We start from the raw sequence: 18,777 nt of genomic DNA on the forward strand, positions 1-18,777 counted from the left end.
AGAACTTTTGCTCCAGTTTAAAAAAAAAAAAAAAAAGAGAGAGAGAGAGAGAAGAAAAGAAAAAGAAAGCACACACTGAAATGATCTAAAGCTGCCTATAAATATTTGGGAACATCAAAGGCGGTCCTGTTAAATTAAAAATGCTGTCACACAGATAGGAACTAGCCTCTAGCACTGCCAGCTTCAACATGTGAGCCTGTGATCTGAGGAGTGAGGGCTCAGCTCCTCAAGAAATCTGATTCACTAAAGAAAAAAGTGAGCGAGCAGTTGAGTTTTAATAAGGGCATTAAATACCTGAGGAATGAACTAATTAGGGTTTAACTCTTTCAAGATTGCCCGGGCTCTTAAGAACGGTGTAAAGTAAGCTCCCTCCAGAATCTAGTTAAATCGGCCTCAAAACCTGCAACGTGAAAGAAAAGTATTAAAATAGCACCTTAGGACTTCAAAGCCGGTAAGTCCCACCAGGTCCCCTCAGATCGCTGGCAGAGGCTGAGTGAAGAGAAAAGAGAAGGCTAACCCCGAATTGTTTTCTGAGATGAGGTTAGGTTGCTTGCTTATTTAGAGGCATTTTTTTTTCTACTTGGACTAGATAAGAGCAGGCTCACTTTCTAATACCACCGATTCATCCTACCCTATGAGTGTGCCCTTTAGCCACGACACTCTTAAGAGTGTTGAGCGGGAAGCCCTTCATCTACGGGCTGTGCTCCTTCGCTCGCGTGCCACACCAGACTTTACGGCTGAGCCTCCTGAGACATGCTCAAGGTCACTCCAGGAAGTCACCCAGAGATTTCCCTGCACGCATGCTGGATCAGAAGCCTCAGGAAACCAGGAAGAGTCCTCAGTTAGGAAAGTTCCATCAGGACAGCAGATCCTTTCAGGAGCAAGATTCTTGGGTCTTGACCTAGAAAAATGTGGACCCTCAGAGATAGCAAGGAGAAAAGCTCACCTGCACAAAAGGAGAAGGGGCATCTTTCCAGCACCCAGTCTCAGGAATGTGAGAGAAGGGGGTAGACAGAGATGGAAACTACCTTCTCCATTCAAGGAGAGGAATGCACAGCCCAGTCTTGGCGGGGGGAGGGGGCGGTAGTTTAAAACACATACATACACAAAACCCCACAATGCACTATCATTCCCATTTTTAGAAAAAGTCAATGTGTCTAATTTGAGGGTTAAGATTAATCAAGTATTTTCTTTGGCAAAATTGCACACTGGATCAAACCAAGTGCTGAAGTCACTTGTGCTTGCCACAGGCCCCACATAATTAGGCCCCCAGAGCACAGCCTTAGCGTATCACAACATTCCATGTGCCCTGGTCGGATCCAGAGGGGCAATCAACCACCCAGTGTTCCTTCGGAGCAGTCGTGCCCGTATGCAGGCCATGTGGCCTGGGAACAACAGGCAGGCTGGCCTAGAAACCCAGCCTCCTGTACACGGGCCTTGCAGCTCCCACATATGCGTGTGCACCCACAAACCCCAAACCGACAGAGCTCAGGGTCAGGACAATGATCTAGGTGTAGGGTACGGGGGTTACCAGATGAAGCTGCAACAAAGCGCACCTCCCAGGAAACAGAAGTGAAACTAGGAAGTGGGGACCAGGGAGGAACGAGCTTCCTGAGCCTCTTGCACAGTGCTGACCTGTGCCACTCTGGGGAGCCCATGGGCCCCCACCTGGGGAGCAGGGCTACCATCGAAGTGGTGAGACACAGAGCATGTTAAGAAAAGATAGCCGTGCTATGACTTCTCAATGAAGTAGCACCTCTAGATTCTTTAACCTTGCTAAACTACCACTTTAGAATAAAAATGGTCAACCACTTGGGAACTACAGCAGGTTAGGCACAAGGAAAGTCCTGAAACAATGTTTAGCATCTTCTCCATCAGCAGCCTCACCACCACTAAAACTACATGCTGTGAGTAGCTCATTTAACACTCACAACTCGAGGAAATATTTCTCTCCATTTGACAGATGAAGAAACTGAGACCCAGAGAGGCAAAGCTACGTTTCCATAGCAGGTGACTGGGTTCAAACCCAAGGCAGTCACTCCTATCAGCAAAGGAAATCCAGGACCACTCCTTCTGCAAAATTTGTAACTTGCTTTAAGGAACCTGGTAAACCCTAGGTAGCAAAGCTGAAAACAGCTGCTCCTAACACCCCCGTCAATGGTCAACGACACAGAAGTGTCCTCTCCACTCCTCCCAAATGCAGCTGGCCCAAGGACGTCCCTGTAACACAGAACTAAGGGGAACTTATACCCAAAGCAGATTAGAGTTCAAAAATTAACTCTTGGAATACATGTGTATCTTTGCCCATAAAACGGTGGTGTCATTTCTGCTCCACAAAAAGCCTACCCATGTAATTACTAAGGCACCCAAGGTTCAGGGACCCCACTCGGGTCAGCTCATCTCTTAAGAACTAATACAGAGCAGAAAAGCAGCCAGAGCAGAGGTCAAGAATCTGCATACTAGGGGCACCTGAGTGGCTCAGTGGGTTAAGCCTCTCTGCCTTCGGCCCAAGTCATGATCTCAGGGTCCTGGGATCAAGCCCCACATGGGCCCTCTGCTCAGCGGGGAGCCTGCTTCCCCCTCTCTCTCTACCTGCTGCTCTGCCTATTTGTGATCTCTCTTCCTCTGTCAAACAAATAAATAAAATCTTAAAAAAAAAAAAAAAGAATCTGCATACTAAACTCCTTATGTCCCCTTGGTATCTTGTTTCCTAATGTTGCACACAGTTCTAACAAACATGGTTCCCTCAAATTGTAGGAACAAATGACAGAAATCAGAAGCAGCATATAAGAATTACTGAGAAGGAAGCAAGGAAGAAAGAAGAAGGAAGGACATATACAAAGGTGCCACATCAGCTCCCACAAGACGGCCTCGTGTACTGAACTCCAGGGGGTGCCTTCATAGCCATGGTCATGCTGGACCCACGTTAGGACCAATTTACAGCAAACAGAAATCAGGTATCTTGAGGAAGTAAAGTTCTTCCTAATTCACAGGATAAGACCCTTCAGGCTGGAGTCAGGGGGAAATGTCAGATGACAGATACACCAGACCTGCCCTGAAGGAGGATCCAATCTAATGGATGTCACATAGCTGACCCCAAGTCAGCAAGCAATGTGCGATCAACGTAAGTTTCCTTTCAAGGGGTGGGGGTAGGAGGGTTGTTTTTCTGTTTTGAGCCTTGAAGGCAAGGCCAACATGAGACTGCTTGAGCTGTTGAGCCTGTGAAGGTCCCAGCCTCTGGTAGCTCAGCCCTCCTCCTGTCAGGAAATGCTAGGACAGCTGATGGCGCCCGCCAGTCCCACCCTGCTCTGCCAGAATGGGCCCCCATCTGGCTTACTAGACCCTTCCTGACCATGTCACTGTGTAACACCAAGGACCGCAGAATTAGTCACGCAGGGCACCATCTGCAAAGGGGCAAACAGTGTTCTAGTGTGGGGTGCCCGGGACACAACCCTCCTCCTCCTCCTGTCCCCAACTCCGCCTGCCAAGACTTCAGAGCTACGCATCCAAAGGTCCCACACCTGGGTGACAGCACCCACAACCAGGGTCTTTACTGAATAAGGAGAATAAGTAGGGGAGAGGATAGGCCTTCTTGGGATGGGGAAAACAGGGGAATGAAGATAAAGAGCTGGGAGAGAGACAGTCCCCCAAGCACCCTCCCTGCCTCATTCTTCTTTTCCTCCCCCTACTCCAATCAGCTATCACTAAGTTAGAGTTATCAGAGAGGGCAGGGGATGTTGGTAGGGCATGAGAGGAGGGCACTGGTAATATTAGGAGATAGGAGATTCCCTATTCACCCTGCAGCAAGTAGGGAACACATGTGCCAATGAGATTTATAAATATGATATATATATACATACATACACATATATGTCATATAACATCCACAAGTTCGCAAGAGGAGGATGCAAACAGCCTGGTGAAAGTAAATTAAGAAAATTAATTAACATTCTCTAAGCATGTAGTAAGAATTCTAGAGTTTTCTACATCTTCCTACAGGGGCACCTATGGGGAATCATTTTCCTTAGAGCATTCAAAACCATTCTGCCCCCATCTCACTGCTGTTTTAGAGCCTCCCCCTTCCAAAAACAAGGTTGGCATGGCAACCCAAGCACCAGTAACCGTGGTCCCTAACCACATCCGCCAGGGCTTGGCATGCTGAGGCGTGTGCCAACTCTGTTGTCTGTAGGGCACTCCTGGCCACAGTACACGGCAAGCTATAATCAAGGCAGAAACCAGAGCATTCGTATAGAACTCGGCTCAACATAAATATTCATTAAATGGGAAAACCTATGGTGATGCAATGTTGAGACGGCAGATTTAAACACAAGAGTCAGGAAATGCAAAAATTCCCACTGCCACTGGAACCTGAAATCACCCACACAGTACATTTAATGACACAGGCAAGTGTATGTGTGTCCTAAAGATGTAAACCTAATAACACCCAAAGTCCACAACTATACATCAGCTATTTGTTTAATTTCCTGGATGGCATTTACTGATGGACACTGGAACGTGCCCTGGATATGCCCTGAAGAGGCATGGAAGGAAACCCTCTTGTATAAGTGAACTATAACATGTCATAGATAGACTCCAGAATCTTCCAGAAGGTTCCAGGGCCCAGATGATAGCCACTATCCCACAAAAACAGCAATGACAACCAAAAAATAATCTCAACATGCCAACATGTCCATAACCAAGAAATAACTGAATAATTTCCAGATGTTCATAGTGGGCCCCATAAAGAGCAGCAAATCAAATGTTCATGAAATTAAAATTGAAATTTCTTCCACATGAAGCCTGCTGGCCTCTTTAGAAATACTACTGTAGTCCTTGAAAACTCTGCTTCCCACCCAGCGCTTAAAATACAGGATTAAGGCCCATGCCAGAGCTTCCCAAGGCGGGCAGAAATGAGGTTTAACGATACGTTACAAATTTAAGTAAAGACCTATGTACCACTGCTTCTGACGGGTCACACTGGAGCTACATATAAGTTTTGCTGTTCCTCAAAAGTACCCATTTTCTAAGTGTCACCAAGATATTAACCAAACTTAAATAAAACATACTCCCTCAAAGTCTGCCATCAGGCTGAAATAGTCTCTTCTCCAGCATGCTTTGGACACCATACCCACGCAGTCACACACCAGGCTGGAAGGAATTAAAGATGGCATAATCCCCAGGGCCACACCTCCTTTTCCGGACCCAGAGAGCACGGGCAAGGTGAAATTACTGTGCCAGTCTGGTCCATCCCAACTTCTTGGAATAGCCCTAGGACACACCCACGTCTACAAGTGGCTTGTGAATTGTTTCTACAATCATAGAAAGTTCTCCCTCAAACAAGCCCAGTCTTTTTCTGGCCACACTGATATCCCCATCACTAAGTATTATGATCTAGAAGAAGGATTTCAATTCGGTAAATATTTGAGTTGTATTGCAAGGGATGAGTAAGACATAATCCCTAGCTACTGGGAGCTGTGATCTCGTGGGGAAAAGAAAACATGAACAAGAGAATAACTACAATGAGGAATTTAAGACCTGCTGCCAAGTGAAGGACAGAGCATTTTGGTTCAAAGGAACATACTGATGGAACAGGAAACGTGTGATAGGAAGGCCTGGACATGTGACCCCAGTGCAGGTGAGAGCCCTGGGAGAGGGAAAGGTGGGGTCAGGAATGTGGGGGCGTAAAAATGTATTATAGTAGAGGGGCTCTCGGGATGAGAGGCACAAAGGAAAACCTAGCACCCACTCAGGGAACAAAGGTGGAATGCAAAGGACCCAGGTCTGCAGCCCAGAGAAAACAATGAGAGGGAGACTTTAGGCCCAGGTCACCTGTATGCTCAGCTAAGTAGTCAACAGTGGGACGGAACTGAAAGATTTGGATCAAGGCTGCGATGAGATCCAAAGTTACCAATCGAAAAATGAATCTGGTGGAGAGAGGAAGAACTGACTTGAGGAGTGAGAATGCAAGGTATGAAGAGGGAAGGTCAGCAAGGAAAGAGGAAATCAAGCATCGTCTGGAGCGCACCATTTCCCTTTGACCTGGCCACAGGCTACCTTGATTACGATTTTGAAAAAGCTTTGCAAGTCAAGATTGCAACATTTTTTACATGCCATTGGCTGTCTTACTTACCACGAACTCCAACACTGAGGCACTTTCTGAAAAGATGAAAAATCTCTGGGTACCCCGTGTCATTTCTTAAAACTGCATAAAAGCGCTGAACACATGTGTCATAGGCACTTAAGTAAAAGTATACAATTAGGTACAAAGAAAAACAGTCTATGTCCAAGTATGGGACAAACCTTGGCAACACGGACAACCTGAAGGGCAGCTGGCCTTCTGGGGCAGAATCCAGGGAAGGCCACTCCCAGCTGAGAGAAGAAATAAGATAATAATACAGGTCAGAGTACACTGCAGACCCTAACCCATCAGGCACATGGAAGATTTTCTGGAACTCAACCAGTGGAGTAGGACACTGTCCGAGAAAGATCCAGCACTGGGGGAGCCCCAAGACCACACTTCTAATCACAGCTTCTTCTGTGACCAAAGGCTGGAAGCCCCGCAGTCCCCTCACTATAAATGGACAGCCGAGCCACAGCATTTCCAGCTCAAACAGGAACTCTAGAGATCAAAAGAAACCAAGAAGCAAAAAGAGAAGAGGAACAAAGATCTTCATGGAGACACAGGTCAAACAACATCAGCCTTCAAGAAGAACAAGAAAAAAATGAAAGCCCCTGTCCCAAGGCAAAAAGAGCACTCTGGTCACACAGGGCCATCGAGCCTTCCCCAGCAATGTACTAGAGGCTCATGGGGTCCCCTGAGGCATCATCATACTGCCGCAAACGGGCATCAGACACCATGCCTGGCTGAGGAGGGAAAGAAAGGAGACTCAGAGCACCACATAGACGCTTTCAGCTTTGGGGCGCCTGGGTGGTTCAGTCGGTTGAACATCTATCTGCCTTCAGCTCAGGTCATGATCGCCAGGTCCTAGGATCAAGCCCCACATCTGCTCCCAGCTCAGCAGGGACTTGGCTTCTCCTGCTGCCCTTCCCCAAGCTCGTGCTACACCCCCACCCCCGCCCCCAATCAAATAAATAAATAAATAAATAAATAAATAACATCTTTTAAAAGAAAAAAAATGCTTTCAGCTTCAGAACTTTCAGAGAAAGGATGGTAGGGACGCCTGGGTGGCTCAGTGGGTTAAGCCGCTGCCTTCGGCTCAGGTCATGATCTCAGGGTCCTGGGATCGAGTCCCACATCGGGCTCTCTGCTCAGCGGGGAGCCTGCTTCCCTCTCTCTCTCTGTCTACTTGTGATTTCCGTCAAATAAATAAATAAAATCTTTAAAAAAAAAAAAAAAAGAAAGGATGGTAAACTCCAGGGCCCAATGTGGCCAAACAAGGAGTATGTTACGCAGACACTAAAAAGGTTTCAGAGCATTTAGCCACTGGAAAATACTCAAGGTGAATGAAGGGTTATAAGTACCACGTAATATTCTCTCACCATTTTCTTTAGAATACCTCCAAGACTGCAGGAAAATGAAAGGAAAGCTTCACCAGAACACACAAGGTTAAAAGAGGCTATCTTTAGGTAGTGGGGCTCATTTTTTTCATTTAATTTTCATGTAATTCCCAGTGAGTGAAGGAAACCAAAGCAAGGAGACAGAACCCAGTTAACCGGAGGGCCCATGACCCATCTGAAGGGCACGGCTGCTACTCCATGGAGGCAAGCTGGGCGGTTGCCATGCAGAAAAGGGGACCCAATCTTGCCCGATATTTTCATTTTGCAAGAAGAGCCACAGCCCTGGATTCTTATGTAAAACGTCTAGATTTTTTTTTTTTAAAGAATTTATTATTTTGACAGACAGATCAGAAGCAGGCAGAGAGAGAGGGAGGAAGCAGGCTCCCCGCTGAGCAGAGAGCCCAATGCGGGGCTCGATCCCAGGACCCTGAGATCATGACCTGAGCCGAAGGCAGAGGCTTAACCCACTGAGCCACCCAGGCGCCCCTAAAACGTCTAGATTTTTAACAGGGATCAAAGAAAATACCAGGAAGCCGTTTTCAGCCTTGGTCCTGCCGTCTGAATGCATGCCTGCGGACCTGGCTCTTGGCTCTACTTGCGTCTCTGCCCACCGCAAACCGACAGCGTCACTCCGAGTGAGAGGACAGATTCATAGGGAACCTAGCCTATTCAGAAGCAGAAAATCTGCTCTTTCGGCGGGGCCCGAAACAGTGGCTGCAGGAGCAGCACCCTCCTGGGCCACAACCTGGGGCCACAGGGTGAGCCGACAGTGAGCGCTTCTCATGGCCTCTGAGCACCGCCACCTGTGAGGACAGCCGGCCTCTCCCTGCCCAGCGCACATGCGTAGCCCTGGTGCTCCTGAATCACGCTCAGATGCACCTACAAGGAAGGCCCCAGAGACCACATCGGGGAACTTCCCTTTGATACAGATACTCCTAATATCTCAGATCCTCATGGCAGAGGAAAAAATCCAGTATTTTACTACTCACTAACAGAAATGCACAGATTTTCACGTGGATGAAGTTACCCTTCCAGATTTGTCTGTTAGAAACAGATGCTACCCCTGTTATGAGCAGGAATAGGTGGAAACTTGTATGCCAACCCGGCAGCGGAACCTAAACTAAAACCACTCCTCTGCAGAGCACTCAAAATGTTTATACCACTTGACCCCACAGTCCTAATTCTAGAACTTCGCCCTAAGAAAATTATCAAGAAATGGAGAAGAGCCACTCCTTACAATAATGGAAAACAAGGAGTATGTTACGCAGACACTAAAAAGGTTTCAGAGCATTTAGCCACTGGAAAATACTCAAGGTGAATGAAGGGTTATAAGTACCACGTAATATTCTCTCACCATTTTCTTTAGAATACCTCCAAGACTGCAGGAAAATGAAAGGAAAGCTTCACCAGAACACACAAGGTTAAAAGAGGCTATCTTTAGGTAGTGGGGCTCATTTTTTTCATTCATACTTTTCCGTATCTTCCAAGTATTGTGCAATAAGTGTATAAGATTTTTATGACTAAAAAGTAAGTTACGGGGCACCTGGCTGGCTCAGTTGATAGAGCATGCGACTCTTGATCTCAGAGTTGTGAGTTCAACCCCATACTGGATGGCAAGATTACTTAAAAATAAAACCTTAAAAAAACAATAAGTTACAGATTTCTTTTTTTTTAAGGAAGATTTTGGCCCTGACTGGAAGAAATGTAAAATGAATAGATTCTAACATCTTTGCCTTATCTACCAGAATACATCAAGTCCTCAGGCAAGCAGGTCAGTGAGCTTTGGCTCTAGGTGACCCAAGTTCAATTCCAGCTCTGTGGCCTCAAGATGCTTACTTTGCCTCTCAGCCTCAGTTTCCTCTGGGGCAAATTTCAACTGTCCCAATTTGTATGGGAGAAATCTCAGAAACATCTGAAAAGCACATGCTATATCATGGGTGAAAAAAGGCTATGTTCTTCTCTACATTGTATCCATAGGAGAAACTCAATAAATGTCAGCTGACAAGTTACCGTATTCGAATTCAAGTAAAAATCAAAATTTTTTTTTTTTTTAGATTTTATTTATTTATTTGACAGAGAGAGATCACAAGCAGGCAGAGAGGCAGGCAGAGAGGAGGAAGCAGGCTCCCTGCTGAGCAGAGAGCCCGATGCGGGACTCGATCCCAGGACTCCGAGATCATGACCCGAGCCGAAGGCAGCGGCTTAACCCACTGAGCCACCCAGGCACCCCTAAAAATCAAATTTTAATCAAATTCTTACAGCACTGGATAGGACCTTACACACACCCAATTAAGCGTGACTTTTAGTTTGTTTGTTTATTTATTTATTTATTTATTAAGTAGGCACCAGGGCTTGAACTCATGACCCTAAGAGCAAGACCTGAGCTGAGATCAAGAGTCAGACTCTTAACTGTGTTAAGGCATCCCCTTTATTTTATCTACTTGTTTGTTTATTTATTTGTAGAGAGTGGGGAGAGGCAGGCGGTGCTGGGGGGGTGGAGGGGGACAGAGGGAGAGAGAATCTTAAGCAGGCTCCATGCCCAGCGCAAGCCCAAGGTGGGGCTTTATCTCACAACCCTGAGGTTGTGACCCGAGCCAAAATCTAAAGCCATGCAAGTTCAACTGAATGAGCCACCCAGGTTGCCCCCTCTTTTATTTTTAAAACGCAGCAGCTTTGCCACGGAAATCCCCATTCCCGCATACACTTTTACACGAAACTGGCAGGATCCTCCAAGTCTATTTCCACCAAATTAAGTCTACACATTGAGTTTCTGAACAACCATATCACACTGGCTGCCGAAGAGAAGGGGATTAACACCAAGTCTTTTTTTTTTTTTTTTTTTTAAATACCAAGTCTTAAAACCCATCTTAAGGGTAATAAAAATAAAATGCTCTCCCTTGAACCACAATAAGGCAGCTGACCTCATTCTCTTCATACTATCATGAGTCAACAGAGCTGCTAGAAGTCAGACTTTAAAACATCTCATTCAGGCTACAAATGGAACAAAGAACCTCTACCCTTTACCTCTTCCCTATCCTGTTTGACAGGTATAAAATGCACGTCTCCACAAAGAGGTTATCAGCTTTAACCTCAAAGGGAGGTAACAACGCCCAGGAAAAGGCCAGAAGGCTCAAATCCACATACTATGTCCTCCTATCCATGTTTCTTCAGAATGGGCTGCTCAGACCTAAACTTTGCCCCCCACTCCAGCTGCGCCCTCAGTCTCCTGTAGATGCATCCTACCACGGAAGACCTGTGGTTTGTGTGGCTTGCCCCTGACACTCAGCTGCCTGTGGGTGGGGAGGGGTCCTGCTCACTCCCCACCTGCCACCTCACCTCACCCAGGGTCTGGTGGACAGAAGGCAGCAGACAATGTCTGTCGACAGAAGCAGCACAGCACCTGCAGTGAGTTTTCAGAGCAAGGAGGACAGGATGAGTAGAGAGAATACGCACCTTCAGGTTCTTGCAATCTTTTACATCAAACAGGGAGCGTGCAGTCTGTGCAAAGTCAGAAATGTGCAGAACGTGGGACAAATTGACGCAGACTTCAGAACCGCTCTAAAAAGTCAGCCACAGGGAGGAGGTGTGTCTAACTCCAGAAATCCCTTAAAAGCCAGAACATTTATGGCCACTCCAACTTTCTCAAGAGCCAGAGAACAACGGACGAGCCATCGAGTGACAGCTGTATACTTCAAGTCACTGGTCCCTCTTCCCAAACTTGGCAGATTGACCCTTCATGAGAAAAACGAGTTAGAATGAGAGAAGGAAGGCAGGCAATAAATCTCTGTAAGCGTAGAGTGTCTTCTCAGTTGAAGTTACAGACTCGCTTCTTGGTCAGTGTTCCTGGGTATTCCCAAGTCCAAATTGCATCATCAGTTCCCATCATCTCATCCCAAGCAAAAGCAAGTGCCAGGTGAAGCAGTCTTGTAAAAACAGAAATGGCTTAGAATCACCCAGACTTGGGTTTGCATCTCAGCCCTACCCCAGACGTGCTCAGTGACGTCAGAAGTAACTTCACTCTCGGAGCTTAGTTTCCTCATCTCAAAACCTGGGGCGGGCTGTCTAGCTCTCCCACTAAGTGTGAGCACAGCCCTGAGCCCAAAGCCTGACACGCGGGAAGCAGAGTGGCACAGATATACAGCAGTAGCTATCTTCTAAAGCTCTGACAGAGGGAAAGACTGAGCAAGTCACAAAATCTAAATCAGAGGAGAAAAGCAACCACTTAGGGGCACCTGGGTGGCCCAGTCGGTTAAGCGTCTGCCTTCGGCTCGGGTCCTGATTCCGGGGTCCTGGGATCGAGCCCCTTGTCAAACTCCCTGCTCAGCCCAGCTCCCCACTCCCAGAGTCTCCTGGTCCCTCTCCCTCTGCCCTTCCTCTCCCCCAGTTTCTGTGCTCACTCTCAAATAAATAAAAATTAAAAGAAGAAGAAAAGAAAAAAAACCATTTAAACCTAAAGTACAGCATAAGAAGGCCTGACTTTCCCCAACAATACACCTGATTCTGAAGCATGTCTGCATCTCTGCGCTCAGCTGAAGTGTCACTGAAAAGGACAGAAAGGCTCCAAGCCTGGGAGTCTGGAGACCCAAACCGTTATCAGGGTCATCTCTACTCACCACAAGCCCTGGGCAAGGCACTCCACTTCTCTGGATCTCCTTATCTCACACATTAAAGGGCTGAATCTGTTCTTCTGATTATCAAGATTGACTGAAATGTCATTTTGGTCATGAACTGTAAAGCCACATTCTCCAGACTTGGGAAACGCCAACAGGAAGCAAAGTCTTCACATATGGCACAGACTCAGATTAAGGAGGGTTCTGAATACCAAGCCTTGACTGTCATTTCTACGGACACTGGGGCTGGGCTGTAAACCGTTCTTCCTGCAATTCTGTCCATCTGTTAACGGCTGTCCACGTTACAGCTTTCCCAGGACTCCGTGTTTTATCAAGCAAAGGACATCTACAGACCCTTATTAATGCCAGGTGTCCTGCCCCTTGACATGCACACACACAGGTTGCTCTCACACAGCCTGCAGTTATGGTACCAGTGGGGCCACCACAACCAGACAGAGGTCCATTCTAATGAAGCAACTTTCTGGAAATATCAACCAAAAAGGCAAGATCATCAAAGAATGCATCAGCCACGTCAAAGGAAGTTACTCCAATCCCCTTGCCTGCCTGATGTCCATTCTAAATCCATCATTCATTCACCAACTATTAAGTGTCTGATAAGTGGCAGACACTGGGGACCAGGGATGGATCCTGGGAAGAGCAAAAACAAACCGACCATGACCATGGGGCCACGGTCCACAAAATAAAGTGTGAGGAGTTGTTTTTAAGGCATTTCGACGTCCAAAGATGCTCCATTTCATTTTCCAGGAAATGGTGAAAAGGAACACACGTACAGTCCGTTCTCACAGATGCTGCCTTCAGATCGCCACCTTCTTGCACAAAGTGCAAAAATTCTTTGAGAGGCTATTTTCTCACTTCCCCCAAGGATAATGCATTTAACTAGTACCAGATGGATGCCCAGGAGAGAAGCTAATTCATTATAGACAATGGATGTCTTGGGAACTAAGGGCTCAGTTCAACAGGGAAACCCTCTTGGGAAGGATTATCATTTATCCATACACATGTCTGTCTCTGTAAGAGACTGCGGACTCCAAAAAAAACAGCAATAAAGTGTCTGAAAATAGGGTTTTGGTAAACATTTATCAGATGAATATGCCCGATGGAGACACACGAACTTGTAGACTTCTCTACAACTCTCGCCAGCCGGAGTCCCACGTGACTCCAGATTCTTAGTAATGGACTCTTTGATGACGGGTATTAGATCAGTGCTTCTCTTTTTCCTCTTGGTGAGAAGGGGCATCAGAGAACTCCCAAGAGGCAAAACTGTGTATCTTCTCAGGAAAACAGAAGAGCACATTCACAAGTGCATTGTGTGTATAACTGTGTATATAGTTTCAAGGGTTCACAGGCCCTCTCTGGAAGTCTGTGACCCTCAGGTTAAGAACCCCTATACTCGATTCTTAGAAATTAGACTCAGGGCGCCTGGGTGGCTCAGTCGTTAAGCGTCTGCCTTCAGCTCAGGTCATGATCCCAGGGCCCTGGGATCGGGCCCAGCATCAAGCTCCCTGCTCGGCAGGAAGCCTGCTTTTCCCTCTCCCACTCCCCCTGCTTGTGTTCCCTCCCTCGTTGTGTCTCTCTCTGTCAAATAAATAAATAAAATCTTAAAAAAAGAAAAAAAAAGTAATTAGACTCAAATTAATGCCCAAACCTAACCAGCCAAGTTCTATTTATTTGGCAAAAACAGGAGCAAAGGGGGCAGACAGACTTGGGTTTTGACCCAGGTTTTATTGTTTGCTAGCTGGGTGAGGTTGGAATAAGTCAAATCACCTTTCTCGGCCTCAGTTTCCTCATCTGTAAAATGGGTTAACAGTAGTTGCTAATTCCATTTAAAGTCAGGAGGCGATGAGTAAACACATGTGCTTGGCACAGTGCTCTGTACACCATAAATGGAGGCCATCACCACCTCCCCCCTGGTCTGCAGATTCCACGCTTAAACCTCCCACTTCCATCTGCATCTCCATTCTGCACTGCATTAACAGCTCCCGTGGGATCTTAGAGAACAGGGCAGAAAATAAGAGACCCTAAGAATTCATAAGGTCACAAACCACAGCCCTAATGTTTTCTCCCAAATCAAACGCTTGGTTTTACCCTATGAAGGCCCTTCTGACAAGACAGTCAGCAATCTCTTTCTGTGTAAATCCAGGTCAGCTGCCAGCACACATTGTTCTATGAGGCCAAGTCAATTTTTAGAGGCAGGCCCCTTAACTTAAAACGGAGATGAAAAGAAAAGTGTTTGATCAAATACTGAACTGCAGAAACACACTGACAGGGAAACAAGGCAGAGGAATTAGTTTCCTAAAATTATTCCCTATGATGCCCTTAGTTAATATTGGGTATTTAAGGATGCCCTCAGCCCTTCTAACCTGCCACCTGGCTTCCCCCAACCCTTCACAGCTAAAGGCACTGGCTTAGTTCTTAAATGTTCTCAACTTTCCTCTGCTTTCAAGACCATTCAACACTTATCCCAGGATATAGAAAGGCCAATTTTAAAGTCACACAAAACCTATCATTCAGCGTCCTTCTACAAATGAATTTAAGCATTTCTAAATATTTGACTTCAAGGAGGAAAAATGCTTTTCCACTTTAAAACAATCTTTCATCTCTAGCGATGCAAATTTTCTTTGTTTGTTTAACCAATCCACATACCACTGGCCAGTGCTTAATCAGGCCTTTATTTAACATCACTAACCATGTGAGTTGGGCAGCCAAGTCTGCAAGTTTCAGATAATGATCTCATAATAGCAACAAATTGGTTCAAAGCTGAAATATGTATCAATACGTCTAAGAGCGCTTTAAAGTTCCACACTTCAGAATGACAGAGCTGTAATTAATTCCTCCAGCACTCCCACTCTATGCCTGACCCTTAGGAGCAAATGGGCTTCAGTGCTGCATTAATAAATAAGATAATTAACAGCATTTCATATCCACACACTGTTTCCACTACTTTCACAGATGAAGATGTCAAAAAAGAAAAAAATATCTCTTCTTAACAGAGCACACTGGTGACCTTGGAAAAGTTATTTAAGCCTAAAATGCACAAGGAGAGAACCAAGAATCCTGGTGACTAATCCCAAGGTTTCAATTACTATCGCTCACACTCTTGCACTCTCTCTCTCTCTCTCTGTCTCTCTCAACCAGGCCTCCCTTCCCCTAATTCATGCAAATGACCAACAGGTACTCTAATTAGAAGTATCTGGGGCAAACCAGACTGTGATAAGGTATCTTCTGTCCAGTATATAATGGGGAGGGAGGAAAAACAGTCATGCAAACCAATTTCCTATCTTAGAACGCTTAAAGTAAAAAAACTCCCAAACGTGTTTAACGGGTCTTTTTCTCCCCTTAACCATGAACAACAGCACTACCGAACCACACTGGAAATAACACAAGCAATGCTTCGGTGCCACTGTTTAGGTTTAGTTATCGGAAAATAAACTCTGCTCTGAAGATCATAAAAGCTTAAAGAGCAAATCACGCACAATTATTTTAAGATAGCAAATAAAGGCTTGAGAAGTTCAATAAAGTGCTTAGGAAAAAACATGATTAATCTGAAGCTAAATACCAATTTGCTTCTTCTACATTGTCACTTTTCATACAAAATGTTACATTTCCTCCCAGCCGTCCTGAAACACCAGCTTCCCTTACAAAAACATTTTTCAGGGCTGACAGGGACCATGCCAGTTACTTCAGTCCGAGCAGTATTTGAAGAACTAATAAAAGCATGCCAGCCTCTGTACACACATGGCCCGGAGAGCCACGCTGAGCTCCGTTTCTGCACTTGAGAGGTTCAGCAAGTAGGCCCCCACAATAAAGTTATTAAAGATATGGAGTGAGAACAGCAAGAAATTACTATTCAGACAGCTCAGATAAACTCACCAACACACTGTGCAGTTATAAAGGAATTAAGGACACCTATTAGTGATTGCTTAACAGTTCTACTTATTAAATACCATTTAAGTCATTTTTCTTTACTTAGCAATTGTTGACTTAATTTGGGGGGGCACTAAGCTAATGGACTGCAAAAAAGTTAGATAAGCACTTCAAAAAGAGTCAAAAGAGAATAGATTCCTTCTGCCAAATTCATACATTCCTGCTCTACTCACAGGGATAAAATAGCTACAAATGGTGTGTTTAAACTGCTAATTTTGTATTAAACGGTGAACCCAGGATTATCTCAAAGCCCAGCACTACCCATAATGGATAGCCCGCCAGACAAACTATGGTGGAGAGAGCGTACAAGTTAAAACACTGCAGATAAAAATCGCAAACTTCAAAAGTCTCCTTCAAAAAGTGAAGTGCCACATTAAAACATCTTTTCTCTTAGAAAGCTGTAAATCAAACATTTCTAAAGCCATCAGGGCACAGTGAAAATCTCAAAGAGAAACAAGGAGCTACAAGGAGCAGGCTTTAAGATTCAAACTATTTTTGAAGACCGCCAGTAAAACGTAGACCATCTTCTCTAAAGCTTATAAATTAAAGACCATAGTTATAACATGAGCAAGGAAAAAAGTCCAAAGCCTTTAACATATGTAGTCACAGGACTCAAACATGTGTTTCCCCTTGTATTTACCCTGCAGAAGTTTAAGATGGGGATAAGAGCCCTGTGAGGCAATGCTGTTGATTAATGCCTGGCAAGAGTGCCTCCCCCGTCTTTGTAAGGACACACCTCTAAGGAGCCAAGCTGCACAGCTCCCTGTCCTATCCACACCGGGCTGAGTATGCACCACGGGAGGGGAAAGAAGAGGCTGCCATGCAATCATCCGTACAGTTCCCTCTTTTCATTCATAAGTCATCCAAGAGTAAAGCACAGAAGGCCCCAAGCTCAGAGCCCTGCAGCTATCCCATCACCTCCAAAAAGGCTCCAAATCAAGCCAACCATTTCAAATCGCCCGCATCCGAGGCATGCATATTAACCGCCATAAGTGCGCTGGCAGTCTACTAACAAGTTGATAAAATCATAGCCAAGGAAGCGGGAAGGCATCTACCCGGCTCAGCAACCGCAGAGGCTTCAACTCAGTCCCTCCTCCAAAGTGTAGGCACGGCTTAAAAGCTCTGCCTCGCCAGCTCCCTTTGGAATGCAGACCTCTCTCACTGGGAGCAAGGTGGGGAGGCCCTGTCAGTGAGCGACCCTGTCTCCCGATTTCCAGGCCCTCCGCAGAAGTCCTTGGCCCAGGAGCGGGCAGGCAGTCTCCCTCCCACCCTCTGTAATCTGAGGCACGCAGCGAAGGCTGCCTTCTCCGGCCACTCCAGGGCACTAGCGATCCCCACTCCTCCGCCAGCTCCCCCTGCTTCCCTGCCTGCTGCTGCTTGTCCAGAGCCCTGCAGGGGGGTCAGCGCCCAGGTGAAGCTGGCGGCAGGTTCCAGGAAAGAACCTAATGGGCAGCCCGCGGACAAACCTGGCTACTACTCTCAAAAAGAACACGCAAGGATGGAAAGCAAAGCCTGTGACCTGAAACAAGCCACCTCATTCTTCATCACTCTTCTTTCCAAAGTTGGCATTCAACAGGTAGTTCCAGGACTTCCACCTGAGGCAAACCGAAATGCCCAACCAGCCCAAGGGGGCCGCCCCAACATGGGTATCCGGACCCGGGGTCCCCCTCCCGCCCCCCGGACCCACAGGAGACAGAGTCCCCACGTGCACTCGCCCCCCGCTGCGGCGCCCCGGAGGCCGCGTCCCGCCCGCCGGCCGGGGAGAGATGCAGCCGACCTCCTCGCCGCCCCTCCCGCCCGCCCGCCCGCGGCGGGGTCGGCGGGCGCAGCCCCCGGAGCCATCTTGTGGCTGCGGCGGCGCGGGGCCCGGGCGGCGGGCAGCTACCTGCACGATCTCGCCCTCCGCGCTGAGCGTGGCCCCGGCCCGCGAGAAGCGGCCCGTGAGGCCGGTGGTGTAGGTGGTGTAGTCGCCGCTCGGGCTCGACTCGAACAGCACCACCTCCACAAACGCCGTCTCCTTGGCCCGCGCCGCGCCGGGCCCCGCGGCCGCCAGCAGCAGCCCGAGCAGCAGCGGCAGCGGCGGCGGCGGCGGCAGGCAGCGGCCGCGGGGGCCGCGGGGGCGGCGGCGGAGGCGGTGGCGGCGGCGGCCCGGGGCCCCTGGGCGCCCGCCCGAGCGCGGCCTCATGGTCCTGCGGCGGGAGGGCGCGGAGGGCGGGCGCGGCCGGGCATAGTCGCGGGCCGGCGGAGGACCGAGCGCGGGCGGACGCCTCACAGCCCCATCGCGGCGGCGGCGGCGGCTTTGTGGGTCGCAGGCTCGGCTCGGCTCCCCCGGCCGTCGCGCCGCGGCCCTTTCATCTGCTCCACGTGAGGGGTTATCCCCGCCCCGGCAACGTCGTGACCCGCTCTCCCCTCCCTCCCCGCACTCGACCGCCGCGGCCGCCGGGGGCGGGGAGCGGGAAGGCGGGGCGGGCGCGGCGGGGGGCGGCCCGAAGGGCGGGCACGCCCCCGAGCTCGCTCCGCCCCCTCGTCCCAGCCCCGCCCCTCGACGACCGCCTGCGCTCCACCCCATTGTTCTCGCTCCGCCTACCGTCTTGCTCCGCCCCATTGGCCTCTCTCCGCCCCTCCCCCTTCATCTATACCCCGCCCCCTCGTCCTCGCCCCGCCCCCACGCTGTAGCCCCACCCCTTCATCCGCGCTCCGCCCC

General features: G+C 48.0%; 1 protein-coding gene across 2 annotated transcripts in view; it reads right to left on the reverse strand.

The window, feature by feature from the left end:
- Window positions 1-18,504, reverse strand: part of ZNRF3 (zinc and ring finger 3) — a 160,040-nt gene extending 141,536 nt beyond the window's left edge. Inside the window, exon 1 of one of the 2 annotated variants that reach the window (XM_082698021.1) lies at window positions 17,959-18,504. In XM_082698021.1, the coding sequence (XP_082554147.1) occupies window positions 17,959-18,258 (300 nt within the window). In that variant the 5' untranslated portion in view covers window positions 18,259-18,504. The remainder of the gene's footprint in view (window positions 1-17,958) is intronic. The other variant, XM_082698019.1, reaches the window with a different exon arrangement.
- Between the last annotated feature and the right edge of the window lie 273 nt (window positions 18,505-18,777).

The sequence above is a fragment of the Mustela nivalis genome (genome assembly GCF_964662115.1).
Source record: "Mustela nivalis genome assembly, chromosome: 14".
In the NCBI taxonomy this organism is placed as follows: Eukaryota; Metazoa; Chordata; class Mammalia; order Carnivora; family Mustelidae; genus Mustela; species Mustela nivalis.